At 50.3% G+C, this 24144-nt stretch overlaps 1 protein-coding gene across 3 annotated transcripts in view; it reads right to left on the reverse strand.

Annotated features, from left to right (window-relative positions):
- The window catches only part of ETNK1 (ethanolamine kinase 1), an 83446-nt gene extending 60390 nt beyond the window's left edge, over window positions 1-23056 (reverse strand). For all 3 annotated transcript variants that reach the window (XR_005454892.1, XR_005454890.1, XM_038760219.1), the window contains exon 1: window positions 22677-23056. Coding sequence is in view for 1 of the 3 variants with exons in the window: in XM_038760219.1 (XP_038616147.1) it covers window positions 22677-22931 (255 nt within the window). In the remaining 2 variants the exon portion in view is untranslated. The remainder of the gene's footprint in view (window positions 1-22676) is intronic.
- Window positions 23057-24144: the final 1088 nt, after the last annotated feature.

The raw sequence follows: 24144 nt of genomic DNA on the forward strand, positions 1-24144 counted from the left end.
GGATTAGATGGAGTGGCTGCTTTGTCGCATAGGTAACAAGCAATTAAAATAAATGTTTCCTCGGGTTATCAGCTGTGGGATAACTCTCCCCGCTGAAGCAATGAGCAGAACCTGTAGGATTGCATAAGAGTGAAAACAGGTGAGTCATTTCACCTCACAGCCCGGGTGGATGGCGGTGAGGAAAAAATAAAGAACCTCTGACAAACTACCAAGAGACCCCCATTTTCGAGGGACTCTGTGGTGTTCTCCCAACACAACTTGCACCTTTCCAAAGCTCTCCGGGCCCTCTGTGAACTTGAAAGTTTGGGCATTCAACAAATACCAGGAACTGCGGGGGATAAGGGCCTCTGGAATGCCCATATATGTTTGTACATATTTATTACTCTATTTACTTGTACATATCTATTTTATTTTGTTAATATGTTTTGTTTTGTTCTCTGTCTCCCCCTTCTAGACTGTGAGCCCACTGTTGGGTAGGGACCGTCTCTATATGTTGCCAACTTGGACTTCCCAAGCGCTTAGTACAGTGCTCTGCACACAGTAAGCGCTCAATAAATACGATTGATTGATTGATTGATTGATTTCCCCCAAGGTAGGAGACCTCAGTCGTCTCTTGGTCGTCCAAGTCACTGACGAAGAAGCAGCGTGGCCCAATGGGTAGAGCCCGGGCCTGGGAGTTGGAAGGACCTCCGTTCTGACCATCTGTCTGCTGGGTGACCCAAAGCAAGTCACATCACCTCTCTGGGCCTCAGTTCCTTCATCTGTAAAACGGGGATTTAAGCTTCGCGGGTCCAACCTGATTAGCTTGTACCTACTACTCCAGTGCTTAGTATAGGGCCTGGGAATTGTTTTGTTCTCTGTCTCCCCCTTCTAGACTGTGAGCCCACTGTTGGGTAGGGACCGTCTCTATATGTTGCCAACTTGGACTTCCCAAGCGCTTAGTACAGTGCTCTGCACACAGCAAGCGCTCAATAAATACGATTGATTGATTGATTGTACTTCCCAAGCGCTTAGTACAGTGCTCTGCACACAGTAAGCGCTCAATAAATACGATTGAATGAATGAATAATAATAATAATAATGATAATAATAATACTTTGGGTATTTGTTAAGCGCTTACTATGTGCAAAGCACTGTTCTAGGTGCTGGGGAGGATACAACGTGATCAGGTTGTCCCATGTGGGACTCACAATCTTAATCCCCATTTTACAGATGAGTTAACTGAGGCCCAGAGAAGCAAAGTGAGTTGCTCAAAGTCACACAGCTGACAAACAGAGGAGCCGGGATTTGAACCCACGACCTCTGACTCCCAAGCCCATGCTCCTTCCACTGAGCCACGCTGCTTCTCTACATAGTAAGCACTTAAATACCATTAAATTTACCTCCTTCCTCTCCCCCACCTCCCCCTCCCCATCCCACCCTACCCCCTTCCGCTCCCCACAGCACCTGTATATATGCATATATGTTTGTACGTATTTCTTACTCTATTTTATTTGTACATACTTATTCTATTTATTTTATTTTGTTGATATGTTTTGTTTTGTTGTCTGTCTCCCCCTTCTAGACTGTGAGTCCGCTGCTGGGTAGGGACCGTCTCTATATGTTGCCAACTTGTACTTCCCAAGCGCTTAGTACCGTGCTCTGCACACAGTAAGCGCTCAATAAATACGATTGAATGAATGAATTTTTAAAAAACCTTGAAAATACAAACAGGGAAGCAGTGTGGCCTTGTGGAAAGAGCCTGTGGAAAGGCTGGAAAGGGAATGTTCATTCATTCCATTGTATTTACCGAGCGCTTACTGTGTGCAGAGCACTGTACTAAGCACTGGGGAGAAGACAATACAACGATAAACAGACACATTCCCTGCCCTCAATGAGCTTACAGCCTAGAGAGTGCCTACCAACTCCGTTACTGTATTCTCCCAAGCATCTACCACAGTGCTCTGCACACAATAAGCATTCAATACTAATAATGATTGCATTTGCTAAGCGCTTAATATGTGCCAAGCACTGTTATTAAGGATTAAGACGTGGGACAACCTGATCACCTTGTATCCCCCCCCCCCACCCCACCCCCGCCCCCTCAAGCGCTTGGCGCTTAACCGCTTAACAAATACTACCATTATTATTATTTTCAAGTGCTTTGTACAGTGCTCAGTACACACTAAGTGCTCAATAAATACTACTGAATGAATGAATGAGGCAAGATAATAATAATAATAATAATGGCATTTATTAAGCTCTTACTATGTGCAAAGCACTGTTCTAAGCGCTGGGGTAGATACAAGGTGATCAGGTTGTCCCACGGGGGGCTCGCAGTCTTAATCCCCATTTTACAGATGAGGTAACTGAGGCACAGAGAAGTTAAGTGACTTGCCCAAAGTCACACAGCTGACAACTGGCAGAGCCGGGATTTGAACCCGTGACCTCTCACTCCAAAGCCCCCGCTCTTACCACTGAGCCACCAGTGAGGAGGTTGGCGGCACCAGAGGAGCTGAGGGTGCAGGTTGGGCTGGAGAAGGAGAGAAGGGAGGTGAGGGAGGAGGGGGCGAGGGGACGGATGGCTTTACAGCCAAGACTGAGGAGCTTTTGCTTCATTTGAACGTTGAGAGGCAACCAATCAATCGTATTTGTTGAGCGCTTACTATGTGCAGAGCACTGTACTAAGCGCTTGGGAAGTACAAATTGGCAACACATAGAGACAGTCCCTACCCAACAGTGGGCTCACAGTCTAAAAGGGGGAGACAGAGAACAGAACCAAACATACCAACAGAATAAAATAAATAGGATAGAAATGTACAAGTAAAATAAATAAATAAATATATAGAGTAATGAATATGTACAACCATATATACATATATACAGGTGCTGTGGGGAAGGGAAGGAGGTAAGATGGGGGGATGGAGAGGGGGACGAGGGGGAGAGGAAGGAAGGGGCTCAGTCTGGGAACCACTGGAGATTTTTGAGGAGGGGAGTGACAGTCATTCATTCAATCGTATTTATTGAGCGCTTCTTGTGTGCACAGCACTGTACTAAGCGCTTGGGAAGTCCAAGGTGGCAACATATAGAGACGGTCCCTACCCAACAGCGGGCTCAGAGTCTAGGAGACTGTGCCACGACATGGCCAGAGCGATTCTGTAGGAAGATAATCCGGGCAGCAGAGTGAAGTATAGACTGAGGCGGGGAGAGACAGGAGGACGGGAGGCCCGAAAGATGACTGATGCAGTAATCTAGTTGGGATAGGATGAGTGCTTGCCAAGCACTTACTATGCGCCAAACGCCGTTGCAAGCGCTGGGGTGGATACGAGTTTAATCAGGTTGGATAAAGTCCCTGTCCCACATGGGGCTTACAGTCACACCAGGAGGGAGTAGGATTTAATCCCCATTTTCCAGATGAAAGTGCCTGGAGCCCAGAGAAGGTACGTGACTTGTCTAAGGTCAGAGGGCAGGCACATGACAATCAATCAATCAATCAATCGTATTTATTGAGCGCTTACTATGTGCAGAGCACTGTACTAAGCGCTTGGGAAGTACAAATTGGCAACACATAGAGACAGTCCCTACCCAACAGTGGGCTCACAGTCTAAAAGGGGGAGACAGAGAACAGAACCAAACATACCAACAAAATAAAATAAATAGGATAGAAATGTACAAGTTAAATAAATAAATAAATAGAGTAATAAATATGTACAACCATATATACATATATACAGGTGCTGTGGGGAAGGGAGGTGATGAGGTTGTCCCACGGGGGGGTTCACAGTCTTAATCCCCATTTTACAGATGAGGTAACTGAAGCCCAGAGAAATGACGTGACTTGCCCAAAGTCACACAGCTGACAGTTGGCGGAACCGGGATTTGAACCCATGACCTCTGACTCCAAAGCCCAAGCTCTTTCCACTGAGCCACGCTGCTTCTCCAGGTTGGACAAAGTCCCTGTCCCACATGGGGCTTACAGTCACACCAGGAGGGAGTAGGATTTAATCCCCATTTTCCAGATGAGGTGCCTGGAGCCCAGAGAAGGTACGTGACTTGTCTGAGGTCAGAGGGCAGGCACATGACAATCAATCAATCAATCGTATTTATTGAGCGCTTACTATGTGCAGAGCACTGTACTAAGCACTTGGGAAGTACAAATTGGCAACACATAGAGACAGTCCCTACCCAACAGGGGGCTCACAGTCTAAAAGGGGGAGGCAGAGAACAAAGCCAAACATACCAAAAAAATAAAATAAATAGGATAGAAATGTACAAATAAATAAATAAATAAATAGAGTAATAAATATGTACAACCATATATACATATATACAGGTGCTGTGGGGAAGGGAAGGAGCCTGACAGAGCCAGGATTAGCAGCCAGGTCCTCTGACTCCAGGCCTGGGCTGTTTTTACTACGCCATACTGATTCATCAACTCCCTTCTCCCACTCCACCCAGGCTCGCGCTCTGTTCCTCCCCATCCAACCTACACGGCATCGTCTCCTTCTCCGGCATCGTCTCCTTCTCCTCTCTCCCATCAGCCTTCCTCGTGCCCCTCCTCTTCCCCGGGCCTCCTTCCCCCATCATTCATTCGTTCAAATGCACTTATTCAGCTCTTACTGTGCGCCCAGCACCGTACTAAGCGCTTGGAAAGTAGAATGCAGCGATAATACAGAATATATACAATAATAAAAATAACAATGATGGTATTTGTTAAGCGCTTACTATGCGTGAAGCACTGTTCTCAGCGCTGGGGGGGGGATGCAAGGTGATCAGGTTGTCCCCCCCGTGGGGCTCACAGTCTTCATCCCCATTTTGCAGATGAGGTCACTGAGGCACAGAGAAGGGAAATGACTTGCCCAAAGTCACACAGCTGACAGGTGGCGGAGGCAGGATTAGAACCCATGACGTCTGACTACCAAACCTGGGCTCTTTCCACTAAGCCTCGCTGCTTCTCTAAGCCAGAGAAATTAATTTAATGTCATTATTATTATTAAGTGCCGTCGAGTTGTTTCCGATTCACAGCGACTCCGTGGATTTGCTTTCTCCAGAACATCCTGATCTTTGCCATATATAATATAATATGTATACTTAATAGTATATCACATATAATAATAATAATAATAATAATGATATCTGGCAGACCACTGTTCTCCCCCATCTTCAGAGCTCTCCTGAAATTACAATTCCTCCAGAAAGCCTTCCTCCATTTCCCATGCCCCCTAATTGCTACTTCATCACTTCGGCACCTCCTAATCACATAATGATGATGATGACAATAGGAATGTTAATACTAATAATAATAATAATAACAATAATGACGATGGTACTTTCTGAGCGCTTACTATGTGCCAAACACTGTTCTAAGCATTGGGGGAATACATTGTGATCAGGTTGTCCCATGTGGGGCTCACAGTCTTAATCCCCATTTTATAGATGAGGTAACTGAGGCCCAGAGAAGTGAAGTGACTTGCCCAAAGTCACACAGCTGACAAGTGGCAGGGCACCTGTATATATGTACATGCTTGTACATATTTATTTATTTTACTTGTACATATTTGTTCTATTTATTTTATTTTGTTAATATGTTTTGTTTTGTTGTCTGTCTCCCCCTTCTAGACTGTGAGCCCGCTGTCGGGTAGGGACCGTCTCTATATGTTGCCAACTTGTACTTCCCAAGCACTTTGTACAGTGCTCTGCACACAGTAGGCGCTCAATAAATACGACAATGAATGAAGTGACTTGCCCAAAGTCACACAGCTGAGAAGTGGCAGAGCTGGGATTTGAACCCATGACCTCTGACTCCAAAGCCCAAGCTCTTTCCATGGAGCCATGCAAATAATACTATAATAATAATAAAAACTGTGATTTGGAAGCAGCATGACCTAGTGAATAGAGCTCGGGCCCGGGAGTCGGAAGAACCTGGGCTCTCATCCCCGATCCGCCATCTGTCTGCTGTGTGACCTTGGGCAAGTCACTTTACCTCTCTGGGCCTCAGTTCCCGCCTCTGTAAAATGGGGATGAAGACTGTGAGCCCCATGCAGGACAGGGACTGAGTCCAACCCAATCTGTTCCTGTCCACGCCACTGCTTAGTACGGTGGTTGGCACATAATAAGCACTTAAATTCCACAATTATTATTATTATTATATGTAAAATGGGGATGAAGACTGTGAGCCTCACGCTGGACAGGGACTGTGGCCAACCCAATTTGGTTCTATCCACCCCAGCGCTTAGTACAGTGCTTGGCACATAGCACTTAAATTCCACAATTATTAATTATTATTATCTGTGAAACGGGGATGAAGACTGTGAACCCCATGCGGGACAGGGACTGTGTCCAACCCAGTTTGTCTGCATCCACTCCAGCACTTAGTACAGTGCTTGGCGAAAGACCCCGGGCTTTGGAGTCAGAGGTCACGGGTTCAAATCCCGACTCTGCCACTTGTCAGCTGTGTGACTTTGGACAAGTCACTTCACTTCTTTGGGTCTCAGTTCCCTCATCTGTCAAATGGGAATGAAGACTGTGAGCCCCACGTGGGACCACCTGATCGCCTTGTAACCTCCCCAGCGCTTAGAACAGTGCTTTCCACACAGTAAGCGCTTAATAAATGCCATCATTATTATTATTATTATAAGCACTTAAATATCACAACATTTAACTCCTTCCCCCATCATTATTATTTATTATTATTATTATCATCTGTAAAATGGGGATGAAGACTGTGAGCCCCATGCGGGACAGGGCCTGCGTCCGACCTGATTAGGTTCTATCTATCTGTCTGCCTAGGACAGTGCCTGGCACATAGTAAGTGTTTAACGAATACCATAAAAAGCCGGTAAAGACAAGGTGATCAGGTGACACCCTCGGCCGGTCTCCCATGGCACTTGCTGTATAGTAGGAGGGGGAGCGGGCAGTGAGTCACCATTTACAGGTGAGAAAACTGAGGGACTGAAAAGTCAAATGACTTCCCCAAGGTCACCCGGCAGGGGAGTGGCAGATCTGGGATCCCACGGTACGCACTCCCGCCCACAACCCCCTTTTCCTCCTATCTGCAAACGACTTGAGCGTCTCTCGCCCATTAGACTGTAAGCTCCAGGAGGGCATGCGAGGATCCAATCTACCGACTGGCCGTGGGCAGGGAATGCATCTATTTATTGTTGTAGCACGTTATCCCAAGGGCTAAGTCCAATGCCCTGCACACAGTAAGCGCTCAATAAATGCGACTGACACGGTCCCCACCCTAGGCCGGGCTCCCAGCATAAGCGGGATGGCGAACACCACTGGGGTACTTGTTCTGTATGTCGGCTTCCCCGGCACGGCTGGTTCCTCCTTTCTGATCTCCCATCCTCCTGTCTCTCCCCGCTTCAGTCTATACTTCTCTCCGCTGCCCGGTTCATCTTTGTGCAGAAACGCTCTGGGCCTGTTACTCCCCTCCTCAAAAATTTCCAGCGGCTGCCAGTCAACCCACGCATGAAGCAAAAACTCCTCACTCTCGGCTTCGAGGCTGTCCATCCATCTCCTCGCCCCCTCCTACCTCACCTCCCTTCTTTCCTTCTCCGGCCCAGACCGCTCCCTCCGCTCCTCCGCCGCTAATCTCCTCACTGGGCCTCGTTCTCGCCCATCCCACCGTCCACCCCCGGCCCACATCCTACCTCTGGCCCGGAATGCCCTCCCTCCACACATCCAAACTAGCTCTCTTCCCCCCTTCAAAGCCCTACTGAGAGCTCACCTCCTCCAGGAGGCCTTTCCAGACTGAGCCCCCCTTTTCCTCTGCTCCTCCTCCCCTCCCCATCACCCTGACTCCCTCCCTCTGTCCTACCCCCTTCCCCTCCCCACAGCGCTTGTGTATATCTGTACATATTTATTACTCTATTTTATTAATGAGATGATGTGTATACAGCTATAATTCTATTTATCTATTTTGATAGTACTGATGCCTGTCTACTTGTTTTGTTGTCTGTCTCCCCTTCTAGGCTGGGAGCCGGTTGCTGGGCAGGGACTGTCTCTATCTGTTACCGAATTGTACTTTCCAAGCACTTAGTACAGTGCTCTGCACACACTAAGCGCTCAATAAATACGACTGAATGAATAAATGAATGAATATGAAAAATGCCTTCCTCTATTCCCTGGAATGCCCGGAAAATGCCTTCCTCTATTCCCTGGAATGCCCCTACTTGATTCCCTCAGGCTTCGCCACTCCCATCCCCTCCACCACCAAAGCCTTATGCTTTCCTACACTGCCCCCCGCGTTTTTACAATAATGATGGCATTTATTAAGCGCTTACTATGTGCAAAGCACTATTCTAAGCGCTGGAGAGGTTACAAGGTGATCAGGTTGTCCCACGTGGGGCTCACAGTCTTAATCCCCATTTTACAGATGAGGTCCCTGAGGCCCAGAGAAGCGAAGTGACTTGCCCCAAGTCACCCAGCTGACAACTGGCGGAGCCGGGATTGGAACCCGTGACCTCTGACTCCAAAGCCCAGGCTCTTTCCACTGAGCCATGCTGCTTCATTCCATCGGATTTTACTGAGTGCTTGCTCTGTGCAGGGCACTGTACAAACTGCTTAGGGTTATTTTTAATATTACCATTTTTACGGTGGTGGTCTTTGTGAAGCGCTTCCTATGCGCCAGGCCCTGTACTAAGCGCCGGGGTGGATATAAGCAAGTCCCCGTCCCCCGTGGGGCTCCCGGTCTCGATAGCCACGGGTTAAAAGGGCTGGCCACCGGCAGCTTGGTGCCATTTCGGTTTAGGTGGCCTTCGGCAAGTTCTGCCCGGTTTCCAAAGCTCAAGGCTTCCTTCTCTAAGCTCCCCGTCGGCGGAAAATGCGTCTAATAACTCGTGGGGATTCTAAACCATCCAGTGATGCTCTTTATCAGCCAGTCAATCGCGTTTAATGAGTGCTTGTGTGCGCAGAGCACTGTACTACTACTAATAATGATGATGATAATGTGCTAATTTAATAATAACTTAATAATAAAGTTAAGCGCTATGTGCCAGGCACTGTTCTAAGCGTTAGGGGAGACACAAGGTAATCAGACCGTCCCCCGTGGGGCTCACGGGCTTCACCCCCATCTTACAGATGAGGGAACTGAGGCCCAGAGAAGTGAAGTGGCTTGCCCAAGGTCACCCAGCTGACAAGTGGCGGAGCCCGCGGGATTAGAACCCACGTCCTCTGGCTCTTTCCACTGAGCCACGCTGCTTCTCTAAGCCTGTACTCTGCCCTTGGGTGAATATAGTAGAATCAATCAATCGTATTTATTGAGCGCTTACTATGTGCAGAGCACTGTACTAAGCGCTTAATAATAATGTTGGCATTTGTTAAGTGCTTACTATGTGCAAAGCACTGTTCTAAGCGCTTGGGGGGATACAAAGTGATCAGGTTGTCCCACGTCGGGCTCACAGTCTTAATCCCCATTTTACAGATGAGGTAACTGAAGCTCAGAGAAGTTAAGTGACTTGCCCAAGGTCACACAGCAGACATGTGGCGGAGCCGGGATTCGAACCTATGACCTCTGACTCCAAAGCCCAGGCTCTTTCCACTGAGCCACGCTGCTTCTCTGTAGAACAATATTAAGAGACGCATTCCCTGCCCACAATGAGCTAACAGTGGAGCACTTGAATGAATGCCCTTCATTCATTCAATCGTATTTATTGAGCGCTTACTGTGTGCAGAGCACTGTACTAAGTGCTTGGGAAGTACAAGTTGGCAACATATAGAGACGGTCCCTACCCAACAGTGGGCTCAAAGTCCTTGGGAGAGTACATGCTGTAACACTGTACCAGACACATCCCCTGCCCACAATGAGGATACAGTGGAGAGCTTATCTTGTGCAGGGCACTGTAACGCTTTAAGTGTTCTACTGTCCTCTCCCAGGCGCTTAGTACACTGCACTGCACGCAGAAAGCGTTCAATAAATACAGATACCTGACTGACTGCTTGGGAGACTACAGTACAGTGCCGCTGACCCCCTGCCCGCCCCCTCCCGGGGTAATCGTGTTGCCCGCCTGCTGCTCTCCAGGTGCCCCCCACCCCCCTCCACGCGTGTCCTCCATCCTCACAAAAAGCCACCTGGTACATGTTGGGGAGGGGACGAGGGGGAGAGAGGGTGAGGGGGGCAGAGAGGGCCAAGGGGAGAGGCAGAGAGGGCCAAGGGGAGAGGCAGAGAGGGCAAGGGGGGGCAGAGAGGGCAAAGGGGGGGCAGGGAGGGCCAAGGGGGGGCAGGGAGGGCCAAGGGGGGGCAGAGAGGGCCAAGGGGGGGCAGAGAGGGCCAAGGGGGGGGGGCAGAGAGGGCCAAGGGGGGGGGGCAGAGAGGGCCAAGGGGGGGCAGAGAGGGCCAAGGGGGGGCAGAGAGGGCCAAGGGGGGCAGAGAGGGCCAAGGCGGGGCAGAGAGGGCCAAGGGGGGGGCAGAGAGGGCCAAGGGGGGGGCAGAGAGGGCCAAGGGGGGCAGAGAGGGCCAAGGGGGGGCAGAGAGGGCCAAGGGGGGGCAGAGAGGGCCAAGGGGGGGCAGAGAGGGCCAAGGGGGGGCAGAGAGGGCCGGGGGGGGGGCAGAGAGGGCCGGGGGGGGCAGAGAGGGCCGGGGGGGGAGCAGAGAGGACCAAGGGGGGCCAAGAGGGCAAAGGGGGGGCAGAGAGGGCAAAGGGGGGGCAGAGAGGGCAAAGGGGGGGCAGAGAGGGCAAAGGGGGGGCAGAGAGGGCAAAGGGGGGGCAGAGAGGGCAAAGGGGGGGCAGAGAGGGCAAAGGGGGGGGCAGAGAGGGCCAAGGGGGGGCAGAGAGGGCCAAGGGGGGGCAGAGAGGGCCGGGGGGGGCAGAGAGGGCCGGGGGGGCAGAGAGGGCCGGGGGGGGGCAGAGAGGGCCAAGGGGGGCAGAGAGGGCCAGGGGGGGCAGAGAGGGCCAAGGGGGGGCAGAGAGGGCCAAGGGGGGCAGAGAGGGCAAGGACTTGGAGCACACTGGGGTGAGCGGGCAGGCAGCAGAGGCAGGAAACAGAGGCCGCAGAGGCCACACAGGGCGGAAGCAGAGACGAGGCGAAGCCAACCTTGGCAGCCTGGCCCCAGGAAGTGAGTCCTACCAACCGTATGAAGGGTGCGGCCTGGGTGCCAGCCCCCGGGCCCGGCCCGACCCGGGGCGGGGCTCAATCAATCAATCATATTTATTGAGCGCTTACTGTGTGCAGAGCACTGTACTAAGCACTTGGGAAGTCCAAGTTGGCAACATCTAGAGACAGTCCCTACCCAACAGTGGGCTCACAGTCTAGAAGGGGGAGACAGAGAACAAAACAAAACATATTAACAAAATAAAATAAATGGCATAGATATGTACAAGTAAAATGAAGAGAGTAATAAATACGTACAAACATATAAACATATATACAGGTGCTGTGGGGAAGGGAAGGAGGGGTGGAGGGGGAGCTCTCGCAGCTTCACAACATGTCTCTTGACTAACTGTCACGGGAGGAGGAAACTGGCATGGAGGATTAATTAATTATTACTATGGTATCTGTTAAGCGCTTGTCACGTGCCAAGCGCCGTTCTCCGCACTAGGGTAGATGCAAGGCAATCAGGTAGTCCCACGTAAGGGCCCCATTTTCCAGATGAGGTCACTGAGGCCCGGAGAAGTGAAGTGACCTACCCAAGGTCATCCAGCAGACACGGGGCGGGGCCGGCATTAGAACCCAGGCCCTTTCGGACTCCCAGGGCCGGGCTCTAAAAGCTGGGGAAGGAAGGGGGAGAAGTCTATGCCTTATGCTGCGTACTGAGCATCTCCCCCATCCGTGGCTCAGTGGAAAGAGCCTGGGCTTTGGAGTCAGAGGTCATGGGTTCAAATTCCGGCTCCGCCAATTGTCAGCTGTGTGACTTTGGCCAAGTCACTTGACTTCTCTGTGCCTCAGTTACCTCATCTGTCAAATGGGAATGAAGACTGTGAGCCTCCCGTGGGACACCTGATCACCTTGTAACCTCCCCAGAGCTAAGAACAGTGCTTTGCACATAGTAAGCGCTTAATAAATGCCATCGTTGTTATTATTATTATATCCCCATACCCTTTCCCCTCTAGACTGTAAACTCCTGGAAAGCACAATTCAGCCACCAATATAGACAATCCCTACCCAACAACGGGCTCAGGGTCTAGAAGGGGGAGACAGACAACAAAACAAAACAAGTAAACGGGCATCAATAGCGTCAATATAAATAAACAGATTTATATATATACGCATCATTAATAAAATACAATCATTCATTCACTCATTCAATGGTATTTATTGAGCGCTTACTGTGTTCAGAGCACTGTACTAAGCGCTTGGGAAGTACAAATCAGCAACCTATAGAGGCGGACCCTACCCAACAAAGGGCTCACAGTCTAGAAGTGGGAGACAGACAACAAAACAAAACATGTAGACAGGTGTCAAGTCGTCAGAATAGAATTATAGCTACATTCATTCGGTTGCATTTATTGATCTCTACATGATTAGATTAGATTAGAACCCACGGCCGCCCGACTCCCCAGCCTGGACTCTAGCCCGTAAACTCCTGGACAGCAGAGAACGTGTCTGCCAACTGTCCCGCCGACCACTCCCAGGCGCTCAGTACAGTGCCCTGCACAGAGTAAGCGCTCAGTAAGTCCGATCTGATGCATTCCCCAGAGCAGGCTGGGCCCTTCCGCTTTTCCTGCAGGGTCCCCGGCCCTGGGTTCTAGAGCTGAAGCTCGAGGGCCAGCTGACATTCAGCCGTTCATCATGCTCCACCCTTCCCCACCCCGGGGGCGAAGATAATTAATCAATTAATAAATAAATAATAAATAAATAAATAAATGATGGCATTTGCTAAGCGCTTGCTATGTGCAAAGCACTGGGGAGGATATAAGGTGATCAGATTGTCCCGGGGGGGGCTCACAGTCTTAATCCCCATTTTACAGATGAGGGAACTGAGGCACAGAGATCAATCGTATTTGATTGATGTTAAGTGACTTGCCCAAAGTCACACAGCTGACAATTGGCAGAGCTGGCATTTGAACCCATGACCTCTGACTCCCAAGCCTGGGCTCTTTCCACTGAGCCATCCTGTTTCTCTACAACTATAATACAGCCTCTCCAACGTTTAATGTTCAATATTCATTCGTTCATTCAATCAATCGTATTTATTGAGCGCTTACTGTGCGCAGAGCACTGTACTAAGTGCTTGGGAAGTACAAGTTGGCAACATCTAGAGACGGTCCCTACCCAACAGTGGGCTCACAGTCTAGAAGGTGGGCTCACCGTCTAGAATTCATTCAATTGTATTTACTGAGCCCTTCCTGTGGGCAGAGCACTGTACTGAGCGCTTTGGAGACTACAATACAGCAATAAAGAGGGACGATAACGACTTAACCTTTACACCCTCGACCTCCCCACCTTCCACATTCTCCCGCTCTGGCCCAGGGAGCCAGACAATGCTACAGGGAGATGATTGATTTCTTTTTCTTTTTTAACCCTGGGGCTCTTGGGAGAGAAAGTAAAAACAATCTAGAGGCCCGGGGACCGTCTCTATATGTTGCCGATTTCTGCTTTCCAAGCGCTTAGTCCAGTGCTCCGCACACAGTGAGCGCTCAGTAAATACGATCGAACGAATGAATGAATGACATATGTATATATGTTTGTACATATTTTTTACTCTATTTATTTATTTATTTTATTTGTACATATCTATTCTATTTATTTTATTTTGTTAGTATGTTTGGTTTTGTTCTCTGTCTCCCCCTTTTAGACCGTGAGCCGACTGTTGGGTAGGGACTGTCTCTAGATGTTGCCAATTTGTACTTCCCAAGCGCTTAGTACAGTGTTCTGCACATAGTAAGCGCTCAATAAATACGATTGATGATGATGATGATTGGGCCAGCTCGCCTCAAAGGGGCCGGGATCTGCTAACCGATGGACTTGGGGGGGGAAGGAAGGAGTTCTTCCTAAGGAGTCCATCGCAGCTGGGTGAGACTGAGCCCGTTGTTGGGTAGGGATTGTCTCTATTTCTTGCTGGATTGTACTTGCCAAGCGCTCAGTACAGTGCTCTGCAGACAGTAAGCGCTCAATAAATACGGCTGAGTGAATGAATAAGTTTATTTTTTTACGAACCCAGCGCCGGAGCCTCACGGAGAGGGTGGCAGGTGCCGGAAACGAGGAAGGGAGAGGCGTTGGCAGTGTCCAAATCATTCTGTCCAAAGGTCAGGACGACTCGCCAAGGGGCCGGAGCCCAAAAGCCAAAGCTCACTTTCAGAGCCAAACACAATGCGCTGAGCACTCTGGATGGGGCGGATCTACCACCTGGGCAGGGAGAGAATATTCAAGCGGCATGGCACAGTGGCTAGAGCCCGGGCCTGGGCATTATTACTATTATTGTTATTATTATTATTATTATTATTATTAAGAATAATGATTGCATTTGTTAAGCACTTACTATGTGTGAAGCACTGTTCTAAGCGCTGGGGTGGATACAACACGATCAGGTTGTCCCACGTGGGGCCCGCAGTCTTCATCCCCATTTAACAGATGAGGTAACAATCAATCAATCAATCAATCGTATTTATTGAGCACTTACTATGTGCAGAGCACTGTACTAAGCCCTTGGGAAGTACAAATTGGCAACACATAGAGACAGTCCCTACCCAACAGTGGGCTCACAGTCTAAAAGGAGGAGACAAACAACAGAACCAAACATACCAACAAAATAAAACAGGATAGAAATGTACAAGTAAAATAAATACATAAATAGAGTAATAAATATGTACAACCATATATACATATATACAGGCACAGAGAAGTGAAATGACTTGCCCAAAGTCACACACCTGACAACTGGCGGAGCCAGGATGAGAACCCATGACCTCTGACTCCCAAACCCGGGCTCTTTCCAATGAACCACGCTGCTCCTAATCTAATCCAATAATGAGTTCTATTATTCTATTTATTTATATTAATAATAATCATAATAATAATAATAATGGTATTTGTTAAGTGCTTACTATGTGCAAAGCCTGTTCTAAGCGCTGGGAAGGTTACAAGTTAATCAGGTTGTCCCACAGGGGGCTCACACTTTTAACCCCCATCTTACAGATGAGGTAACTGAGGCACAGAGAAGTTAAGTGACTTGACCAGAGCCACAGAGCTGACGTTTGGCGGAGCCATGATTTGAACCCATGACCTCTGACTCCATAGCCCGCGCTCTTTCCACTGAGCCACACTGCTTCTCTAGTGGAGTGACTTGCCCAAAGTCACACAGCTGACAAGTGGCGGAGCCGGAATTAGAACCCATGACCTCTGACTCCCAAGCCCGGGCTCTTTCCACTGAGCCACGCTGCTTCTAATCTAATCCAATAATAGGTTCTATTATTCTATTTATTTATATTAATGATATGCATATACCTATAACTCTATTTATTGATATTGATGCCCGTTTACTTGTTTTGATGTCTGTCTCCCCACTTCTACACTGAGCCGGTTGTTGGGTAGGGATTGTCTCTATCTGTTGTCGAACTGTACTTTCCAAGCGCTTACTACAGTGCTCTGCACACAGTAAGTGCTCAATATGATTGAATAATCCCGGTTCTGCCACTTGTCTGCTGGGTGGCCTTGGGCAAGTCACTTCACTTCTCTGGGCCTCAGTTCCCTCATCTGTCAAATGGGGATTAAGACCATGAGCCCCTAGAGACACAGGAAGTAAATCCAATCTGACTAGCTTGTAATAATAATAATGGCATTTATTTATTTTACTTGTACATATCTATTCTATTTATTTTACTTTAATATGTTTGGTTTTGTTCTCTGTCTCCCCCTTCTAGACAGTGAGCCCACTGGTGGGTAGGGACCGTCTCTATATGTTGCCAACTTGTACTTCCCAAGTGCTTAGTACAGTCCTCTGCACACAGTAAGCGCTCAATAAATACGACTGATTGATTGATTAAGCGCTTACTATGTGCCAAGCACTGTTCTATGCACTGGGGTTGATATGAGGTGATCAGGTTGTCCCACGGGGGGCTCACAGTCTCAATCCCCATTTTACAGATGAGGCAACTGAGGCCCAGAGAAGTGAAGTGACTCGCCCAAGGTCACACAGCAGACACCTACCCTGATGGCATCTTCAATCCATGAAACCAACGCCTCGAAGATTAGGAACTTCTTTATTATTTTTTTTTAATTTAGTGTCACATTCAAATCATCAGGTATCTCTAAAGCAGCAGCACGGCCTAGTGGAAACAGTCCGGGCACCTGAGTTCTAATCCTGTGTGACCATGGGCAAGTCCCTTCACTTCTCTGGCACAGTCTCTGTTGCCGAATTTGTACTTTCCAAGCGCTTAGTACAGTGCTCTGTACACAGTAAGCGCTAAGAGCACGGGCTTTGGAGTCAGAGGTCAGGGGTTCGAATCCCTGCTCCGCCATATGATCTTGGGCAAGTCACTTAACTTCTCTGGGCCTCAGTTACCTCATCTGTAAAATGGGGATTAAGACTGTGAGCCCCACGTGGGGACAACCTGATCACCCTGTAGCCTCCCCAGCGCTTAGAGAACAGTGCTTTGCATATAGTAAGCGCTTAACAAATGCCAATTATTATTATTATAAATATAAGTGAATGAATGAATGAGTAATAAGTGCTTAACAAATACCACTATTAATAATAATAATAATAATATATTGTTATATGTTATATATTATTATAATAATAATATTATTATTCTCTGGGCCTCAGCTGCCTCAGCTGCAAAATGGGGATTAAGTCCTACTCCCTCCTTCTTTGACCGACCGTGAGCTCCACGTGGGACGGGGGCTCCGACCGAACCGATTATCTCGCGTCCACCCCAGGGTTTAGAACAGCGCCTGCCACGCAGTGAGCGCTTAACAAGCCCTGCCATCATGATGATGATGATTCATCCCTGAACGGTACCAAGAGGGAATTGATCACAAAGCAATTTAACCTTCCAAATCAAGAGAGCAAAATTCGAAAAGCCACCCCAACGGTTTTTCCCTTCTGGCAGAACTGAGTTTGGGCTCTTTGGGGCAATTCTCTGAGCGAATAAAACGAAACCTCAACATGTGGAAAGCATCAGGGGTCGTCTACTCCGCGAAGGTTTCCTTCACGGTGGAGTTTTAGAATTTCCTGTTTGAACTTGAAGGCAGAAGGATTTGTCCGTCTCCCAGGGGGGTGGGGGAGGAGTGTTTCAGGTTAACACAGAACCCCAAACGCCAGGTATTATCAATTTGAACTAAAAATCTATTCGTTGGTGAGAAACGGGTAATTTGGCCTATTTCCTCCGGACTGTAAGCTCCTTGTCGGCAGAGAACGTGACTCCCAACTCTGTTCTACTCTACCGTCCTCTCCCAGGCGCTGAGCTCCGCACACGGTAAGCGCTCAAGCGGTGTGGCTTAGTGGGTAGAGCCCGGGCCTGGGGCTCAGAAGCTCCTGGGTTCTAATCCCGGCTCCACCACTTGCCTGCGGCGTGACCCTGGGCAAGTCACTTCACTTCTCTGGGCCTCAGTTCTCTCATCTGTAAAATGGGGATTGAGACCGGGAGCCCCATGAGGGGCAGGGACTGTGTCCAACCTGGTTGGCTTGTAATAATAATCATAATAATCATAATCATAATAATCAAGGCCCTACTGAGAGCTCACCTCCTCCAGGAGGTCTTCCCAGACTGAGCCCCTTCCTTCCTCTCCCCCCTCCATCCCCCCATCTTACCTCCTTCCCTTCCCCACAGCACCTGTATATATGTATATATGTTTGTACATATTTATTACCCTATTTATTTTACTTGTACATATCTATTCTATTTATTTTATTTTGTTAGTATGTTTGGTTTTGTTCTCTGTCTCCCCCTTTTAGACTGTGAGCCCACTGTTGGGTAGGGACTATCTCTATATGTTGCCATCTTGTACTTCCCAAGCGCTTAGTACAGTGCTCTGCACACAGTAAGCGCTCAATACGATTGATTGATTGATGGCATTTATTAAAAATTTGGTATGTGCAAAGCACTGTTCTACCCACCCCAGTGCTCAGTACAGTGCCCGGCACGCAGGAAGCGCTCATCGAATACCACAATTATTATTATCATCATGATTGAGAAGCGCAGCGTGGCTTAGCGACAAGAATACGGCCCTGGGAGTCAGAAGGACCTGGGTTCTAATCCCGGCTCCGCCACTCGTCTGCCTTGTGTCCTTGGGCAAGCCATTTCACTTCTCTGGGCCTCAGTTACCTCAACTGTCATATGGGGGTTAAGACTGTGAGCCCCAAGGGGGACATTTCTAGACTGTGAGCCCACTGTCGGGTAGGGACCATCTCTATATGTTGCCAACTTGTACTTCCCAAGCACTTAGTACAGTGCTCTGCACACAGTAAGCGCTCAATAAATACGACTGAATGAATGAATGAATCCCGATGACCTTGTTTCCACTCCAGTGCTTAGAACAGTGCTTGGCACGTAGCAAGCATTTAACAAATACTGTAATTATTCTTATTATTAATTTCCTCAGGCAGGCAGAAACTAGAAAGGGATGGGCCCGTTAAGAAAAAAAAACGGTGTGGAAATCCTCTAGACTGTGAGCTCCCCAAGGGCAGGGATTGTCTCTCTTTATTGCTGTATTGTACTTTCCCAAGCGCTTAGTACAGCGCTCTGCACACAGTAAGTGCTCAATAAATACGACTGAATAAATCCCGATGACTTGTATCCACTCCAGTGCTTAGAACAGTGCTTGGCATGTAGTGAGCATTTAACAAATACCGTAATTATTCTTATGATTAATTTCCTCAGGCAGGCAGAAACTAGAAAGGGATGGGCCCGTTCAGAAAAAAAAACGGTGTGGAAATCCTCTAGACTGTGAGCTCGCCAAGGGCAGGGATTGTCTCTCTTTATTGCTGTATTGTACTTTCCCAAGCGCTTAGTACAGCGCTCTGCACACAGTAAGTGCTCAATAAATACGACTGAATAAATCCCGATGACTTGTATCCACTCCAGTGCTTAGGATATAGTAAGCATTTAACAAATACCGTAATTATTCTTATGATTAATTTCCTCAGGCAGGCAGAAACTAGAACGGGATGGGCCCGTTCAGAAATAAAACGGTGTGGAAATCCTCTAGACTGTGAGCTCGCCAAGGGCAGGGATTGTCTCTCTTTATTGCTGTACTGTACTTTCCCAAGCGCTTAGTACAGTGCTCTGCACACAGTAAGCGCTCAATAAATACGATTGAATGAATCCCGATGACCTTGTATCCACTCCAGTGCTTAGGATATAGTAAGCATTTAACAAATACCGTAATTATTCTTATGATTAATATCCTCAGGCAGGCAGAAACTAGAAAGGGATGGGCCCGTTCAGAAAAAAAACGGTGTGGAAATCCTCTAGACTGTGAGCTCGCCAAGGGCAGGGATTGTCTCTCTTTATTGCTGTACTGTACTTTCCCAAGCGCTTAGTACAGCGCTCTGCACACAGTAAGTGCTCAATAAATATGATTGAATGAATGAATGAATCCCGATGACCTTGTATCCACCCCAGTGCTTAGAACAGTGCTTGGCATATAGTAAGCATTTAACAAATACCGTAATTATTCTTATTATTAATTTTCTCAGGCAGGCAGAAACTAGAAAGGGATGGGTCAGAAAAAAAAACGGTGTGGAAATCCTCTAGACTGTGAGCTCGCCAAGGGCAGGGACTGTCTCTCTTTATTGCTGTATTGTACTTTCCCAAGCGCTTAGTACAGCGCTCTGCACACAGTAAGCGCTCAATAAATACGACTGGATTTACTAAAGGGCATCCACCATCTCCACAAGGGTCGGCTCTTCTGGCAACCGGAAAGTAAAATGCCTGGGTAGAGTTTGGTGCCTAGGACGCTCTCTGTCTAAGCTCCTGGAGGATTCTAGGACGGGGAGGGCCCGGAGGGCTTTTGCTTTTGTTTTCGTTTCCTACCTCCTACGTATGGTTACAAGTTCAAGAAAGGGAAATTAAGAGAGCTTTGAGTCATCCTAAACGTTATTTGTTACTAATAAGATGTTTTCAGACCGGGGCCGATGAAAACGGAGAACAATAATAATAATAATTATGGTATTTGTTCAGCGCTTACTATGTGCCAAGCGCTGGGGTAATAATAATAATAATAATGATGGTATTTGTTAAGCGCTTAGTATGTGCAAAGCACTGTTGTAAGCACTGGGGAGGTGATCAGGTTGTCCCACAGGGGGCTCACAGTCAATCCCCATTTTACAGATGAGGTGACTGAGGCCCGGAGAAGTTAAGTGACTTGCCCAAAGTCACACAGCTGACAATTGGCAGAGCCGGGATTTGAATTCATGACCACTGACTCCAAAGCCTGTTCTCTTTCCACCGAGACACGCAAGGTGATCGGGTTGACCCACTTGGGGCTCCCAGTCTTAATCCCCATTTTACAAATGAGGTCACTGAGGCCCAGAGAAGTGAAGTGGCTTGCCCAAGGCCACACGGTTGAAAGTCGGAGGAGCCGGGATTAGAACCCACGACCTCTCCCGACACGGAGGATTCAATCTGACTGGGTTCCCTGGTAAACGGCTTCCATGACAACCAGGGCGCTGCAGACACCGTCCTGTCCTGCCTGCAGTGAGGCCCGGGGTGGTAATAATAATAATAATAATAATAATAATAACAATAATAATAGCGGCATTTATTAAGCGCTTACTATGTGCAAATCACTGTTCTAAGCACTGGGGAGGTTACAAGGTTGTCCCACGGGGGGCTCCCAGTCTTCATCCCCATTTTACAGATGAGGTCACTGAGGCCCAGACAAGTGAAGTGACTGGCCCAAAGTCACACAGCTGACAATTGGCAGGGCTGGGATTCGAACCCATGACCTCTGACTCCAAAGCCCGGGCTCTTTCCACTGAGCCACGCTGCGGGAGAGGGGGCTGGGGTGAGGCTGAGGATGCCTAGGGTGAGGTGACTAAGAAAAGTGAGTAAGGACTCCCCAAGCGTCCACACAGCCGGGTTGGGCTGGGTTATTCATTCATTCAATCGTATTTATCAAGCGCATACTGTGTGCAGAGCACTGTACTAAGCGCTTGGGAAGTACAAGTTGGCAACATATAGAGACGGTCCCTACCCAACAGCGGGCTCACAGTCTAGAAGGGTTAAGTGCTCACTACGTGCCAGGCGCTGCCCTAAGCATTGGGAAGGATACAGGCAAATCGGGCTGAACCCGATCCCTGTCCCCCGTGGGGCTCACAGTCTTTCACCCCCATTTTCCAGACGAGGGAACTGAGGCCCAGAGAAGCGAAGGGACTTGGCCAAGGTCACCCGGCTGACAAGTGGGATGAGAAGCCAGGAGCTTCTGAGTCCCCGGCTCGGGCTCTCTCGTTCTAGGGGGAAAAGGGCGCTGCTGTTCAATCCTTAAGGCCCTGTGACTAGCGCGTAGAACAGTGCTCTGCACATAGTAAGCGCTTAATAAATGCCATCATGATGATGATGATGACTTGGAGAGAAGCTCTGAGGCTGGAATGCCCTGCACCAGGTGGAGAGGGCAGGGTGTCCGGGTGTCCGTCCCCCGAGGATCTGGGCGACCTCCAGTGGGACAGGACGACTGAGGGAGGCAGAGGGGAAGAGGGAGCCCCTGAGGAGCAAGGGGGGGAGGGAGGGGGAGGGAGGGAGGGAGGGAGGAAGGGAGAAGAGGGAGAAAGGTGGGGAGAGGAGGGAGAAAGGTGGGGAGAGGAGGGAGAAAGGTGGGGAGAGGAGGAGGAAGGGAGAGACGGAGTGGCGAGAGGGGAGGGAGGGCAGGGGACGGAAGGGAAGGTGGGAGAGAGAAAAGGGGGAGGGAGAGAAGGGCAGAGGAAGGAGAGAGGAAGAGGGAGAAGGGGGAGCGGGAGAAGGGGGAGCGGGAGAGAGGATGGGAGGGAGGAGGGGGGAGAGGGAGAGAGGATGGGAGGGAGGAGGGAGGGCAGGGGATGGGAAGGGGGAAAGTGGGAGGGAGATGGGAGAGAGGGAGATGGGAGAGAGGGAGATGATGGGAGAGAGGGAGATGATGGGAGAGAGGGAGAGGAGGAGGGAGGGGAGGAGGGAGAGGGGGGAGGAGGGAGAGGGGGAGGGGGGAGAGGGAGGGATGAGGGAGAGGGAAGGATGAGGGATGAGGGAGAGGGAGGGAGGTTGGGACGGTGAAGAGACAGGAGAAGGGGGAGGGAGAAGGAGAGGAGGGGAAGGAGAGGAGGGGGGAACGAGAGGAGGGGGGAAGGAGAAGGGGGAACGAGAGGAGGGGGGAAGGAGAGGAGGGGGGATGAGGAGGGGATGAGGGGGGATGAGGGGGGATGAGGGGGGATGAGGGGGGAGGGAGGGGGGAAGGAGAGGGGGAAAGGAGGGGGGAAAGGAGGGGTGGAAGGGAGGGGGGAAGGGGGAAGGGAGGGGGGAAGGGAGGGGGGGAAGGAGGGAAGGAGGGGGGGAGGGAGGGAAGGAGGGCGGAAGGAGGGGGGGAAGGAGAGGGAGGGAGAGAAGGAAGAAGGGAGAGAGAGAGAGAAGAAGAGAGGGAAGAGGAAGGAGGAAGGGAAGATGGAGAGAAGAAGACAGGAGGGGGAGGGAAAGGCAGGAGAGATGGAAGGAGGGAAGTGCGGGCCGTTTCCCGTGATCCCCCGGGGCGGCGGGGGGGACTGTTTCCCGTGATCCCCCGGGGCGGCGGCGGGTTGGCCTGTTTCCCGTGATGCCCCGGGGCGGCGGGGTGCCTGCCGCTCGTACCTGCAGGGTGACGTGCCGGGCGTCCCAGTGCGGGCGCAGGTGTCGGAGGAGGCTGAGGGCGCCCCGGCGGCAGCGGCCCTCGTCGTCCTCCTCCTCGTCATCCTCCTCGTCCTCCTCGTCGTCGTCGTCGTCGTCGCCGCCGCCGCCGCGGCCGTCGTTGCCGCGGCGGGCGCCCTGCCCGCCCCTTTGGCGGACCGTCACGTCCAGCCGGGGCACGTCGGGGGCGCCGGGGGGCACGTGGATGTAGTTGGCCATGGCGCGGGCCCGAGCCCAGGCCCAGGCGGCCGCAGACACCGCCGCCGCCACCCCCACCAGCGCGGCGCCCGCCACCGCGACCGCCGGGGAGGGGGCACGGCACGGAGGGCACGGCACGGACGGCGGGCACGGAGCAGGAGCAAGAGGAGGAGCAGCGGGCACCCGTGGGCACCGCCGACGCTCCGCTGAGGAGGAATGCCAACGCGCGGCCCCGGGGCACGCTGGGACTGGCCCGCCTCGCGCGCGCCCGCCCCTCATTCTGACGTCACAGGCGGCGCGAGCCGCCGAGGGGGGGGCGGTGCCCCCTCGCCGGCGGGCCAATGGGCGGCCGCGCCCCACGCCGCGCATGCGCGCCGCCCCGGCGTCGTTGCCCCGGCAACCCCCCCTTCCCGCCTGAGGGGCCTCGCGCCCCCGTCGGCCTCCCCTCAGCCGCACGCGGGCCTCATTTTCATCCTTAGTCACCAATCAATCAATCAATCAATCAATCGTATTGATTGAGCGCTTCCTGTGCGCAGAGCACTGTACTAAGCGCTTGGGAAGTCCAAGTTGGCAACATCTAGAGACGGTTCCTACCCAACAGTGGGCTCGCAAGGTGGTCACAAGGTGATCATCAGCAATCGTATTTATTGAGTGCTTACTGTGTGCAGAGCACTGTGCCAAGCTCTTGGGAAGTACAAGTTGGCAACATGTAGAGACAGTCCCTACCCAACAGTGGGCTCACAGTCTAAAAGGGGGAGACAGAGAACAAAATCAAACACACTAACAAAATAAAATGAATAGATATGCACAAGTAAAATAGAGTGATCACCTTGCATCCTCCCCAGCGCTTAGAATGAATCAATCAATCGTATTTATGGAGCGCTTACTGTGTGCAGAGCACTGGACTAAGCGCTTGGGAAGTCCAAGGTGGCAACATCTAGAGACGGTCCCTACCCAACAGTGGGCTCACAGTCTAGTACAGTGTTCTGCGCGCAGTAAGCGCTCAATAAATACGATGGATTGACAACCTGATCACCTTGCATCCTCCCCAGCGCTTAAAATGAATCATCAATCATATTTATTGAGCGCTTACTGTGCGCAGAGCACTGTACTAAGCGCTTGGGAAGTCCAAGTTGGCAACATCTAGAGACAGTCCCTACCCAATAGTGGGCTCACAGTCTAGTACAGTGCTCTGCGCACAGTAAGCGCTCAATAAATACGATTAACAGCCTGA

This window comes from Tachyglossus aculeatus, chromosome 2 (genome assembly GCF_015852505.1).
Source record: "Tachyglossus aculeatus isolate mTacAcu1 chromosome 2, mTacAcu1.pri, whole genome shotgun sequence".
Classification (NCBI taxonomy): domain Eukaryota; kingdom Metazoa; phylum Chordata; class Mammalia; order Monotremata; family Tachyglossidae; genus Tachyglossus; species Tachyglossus aculeatus.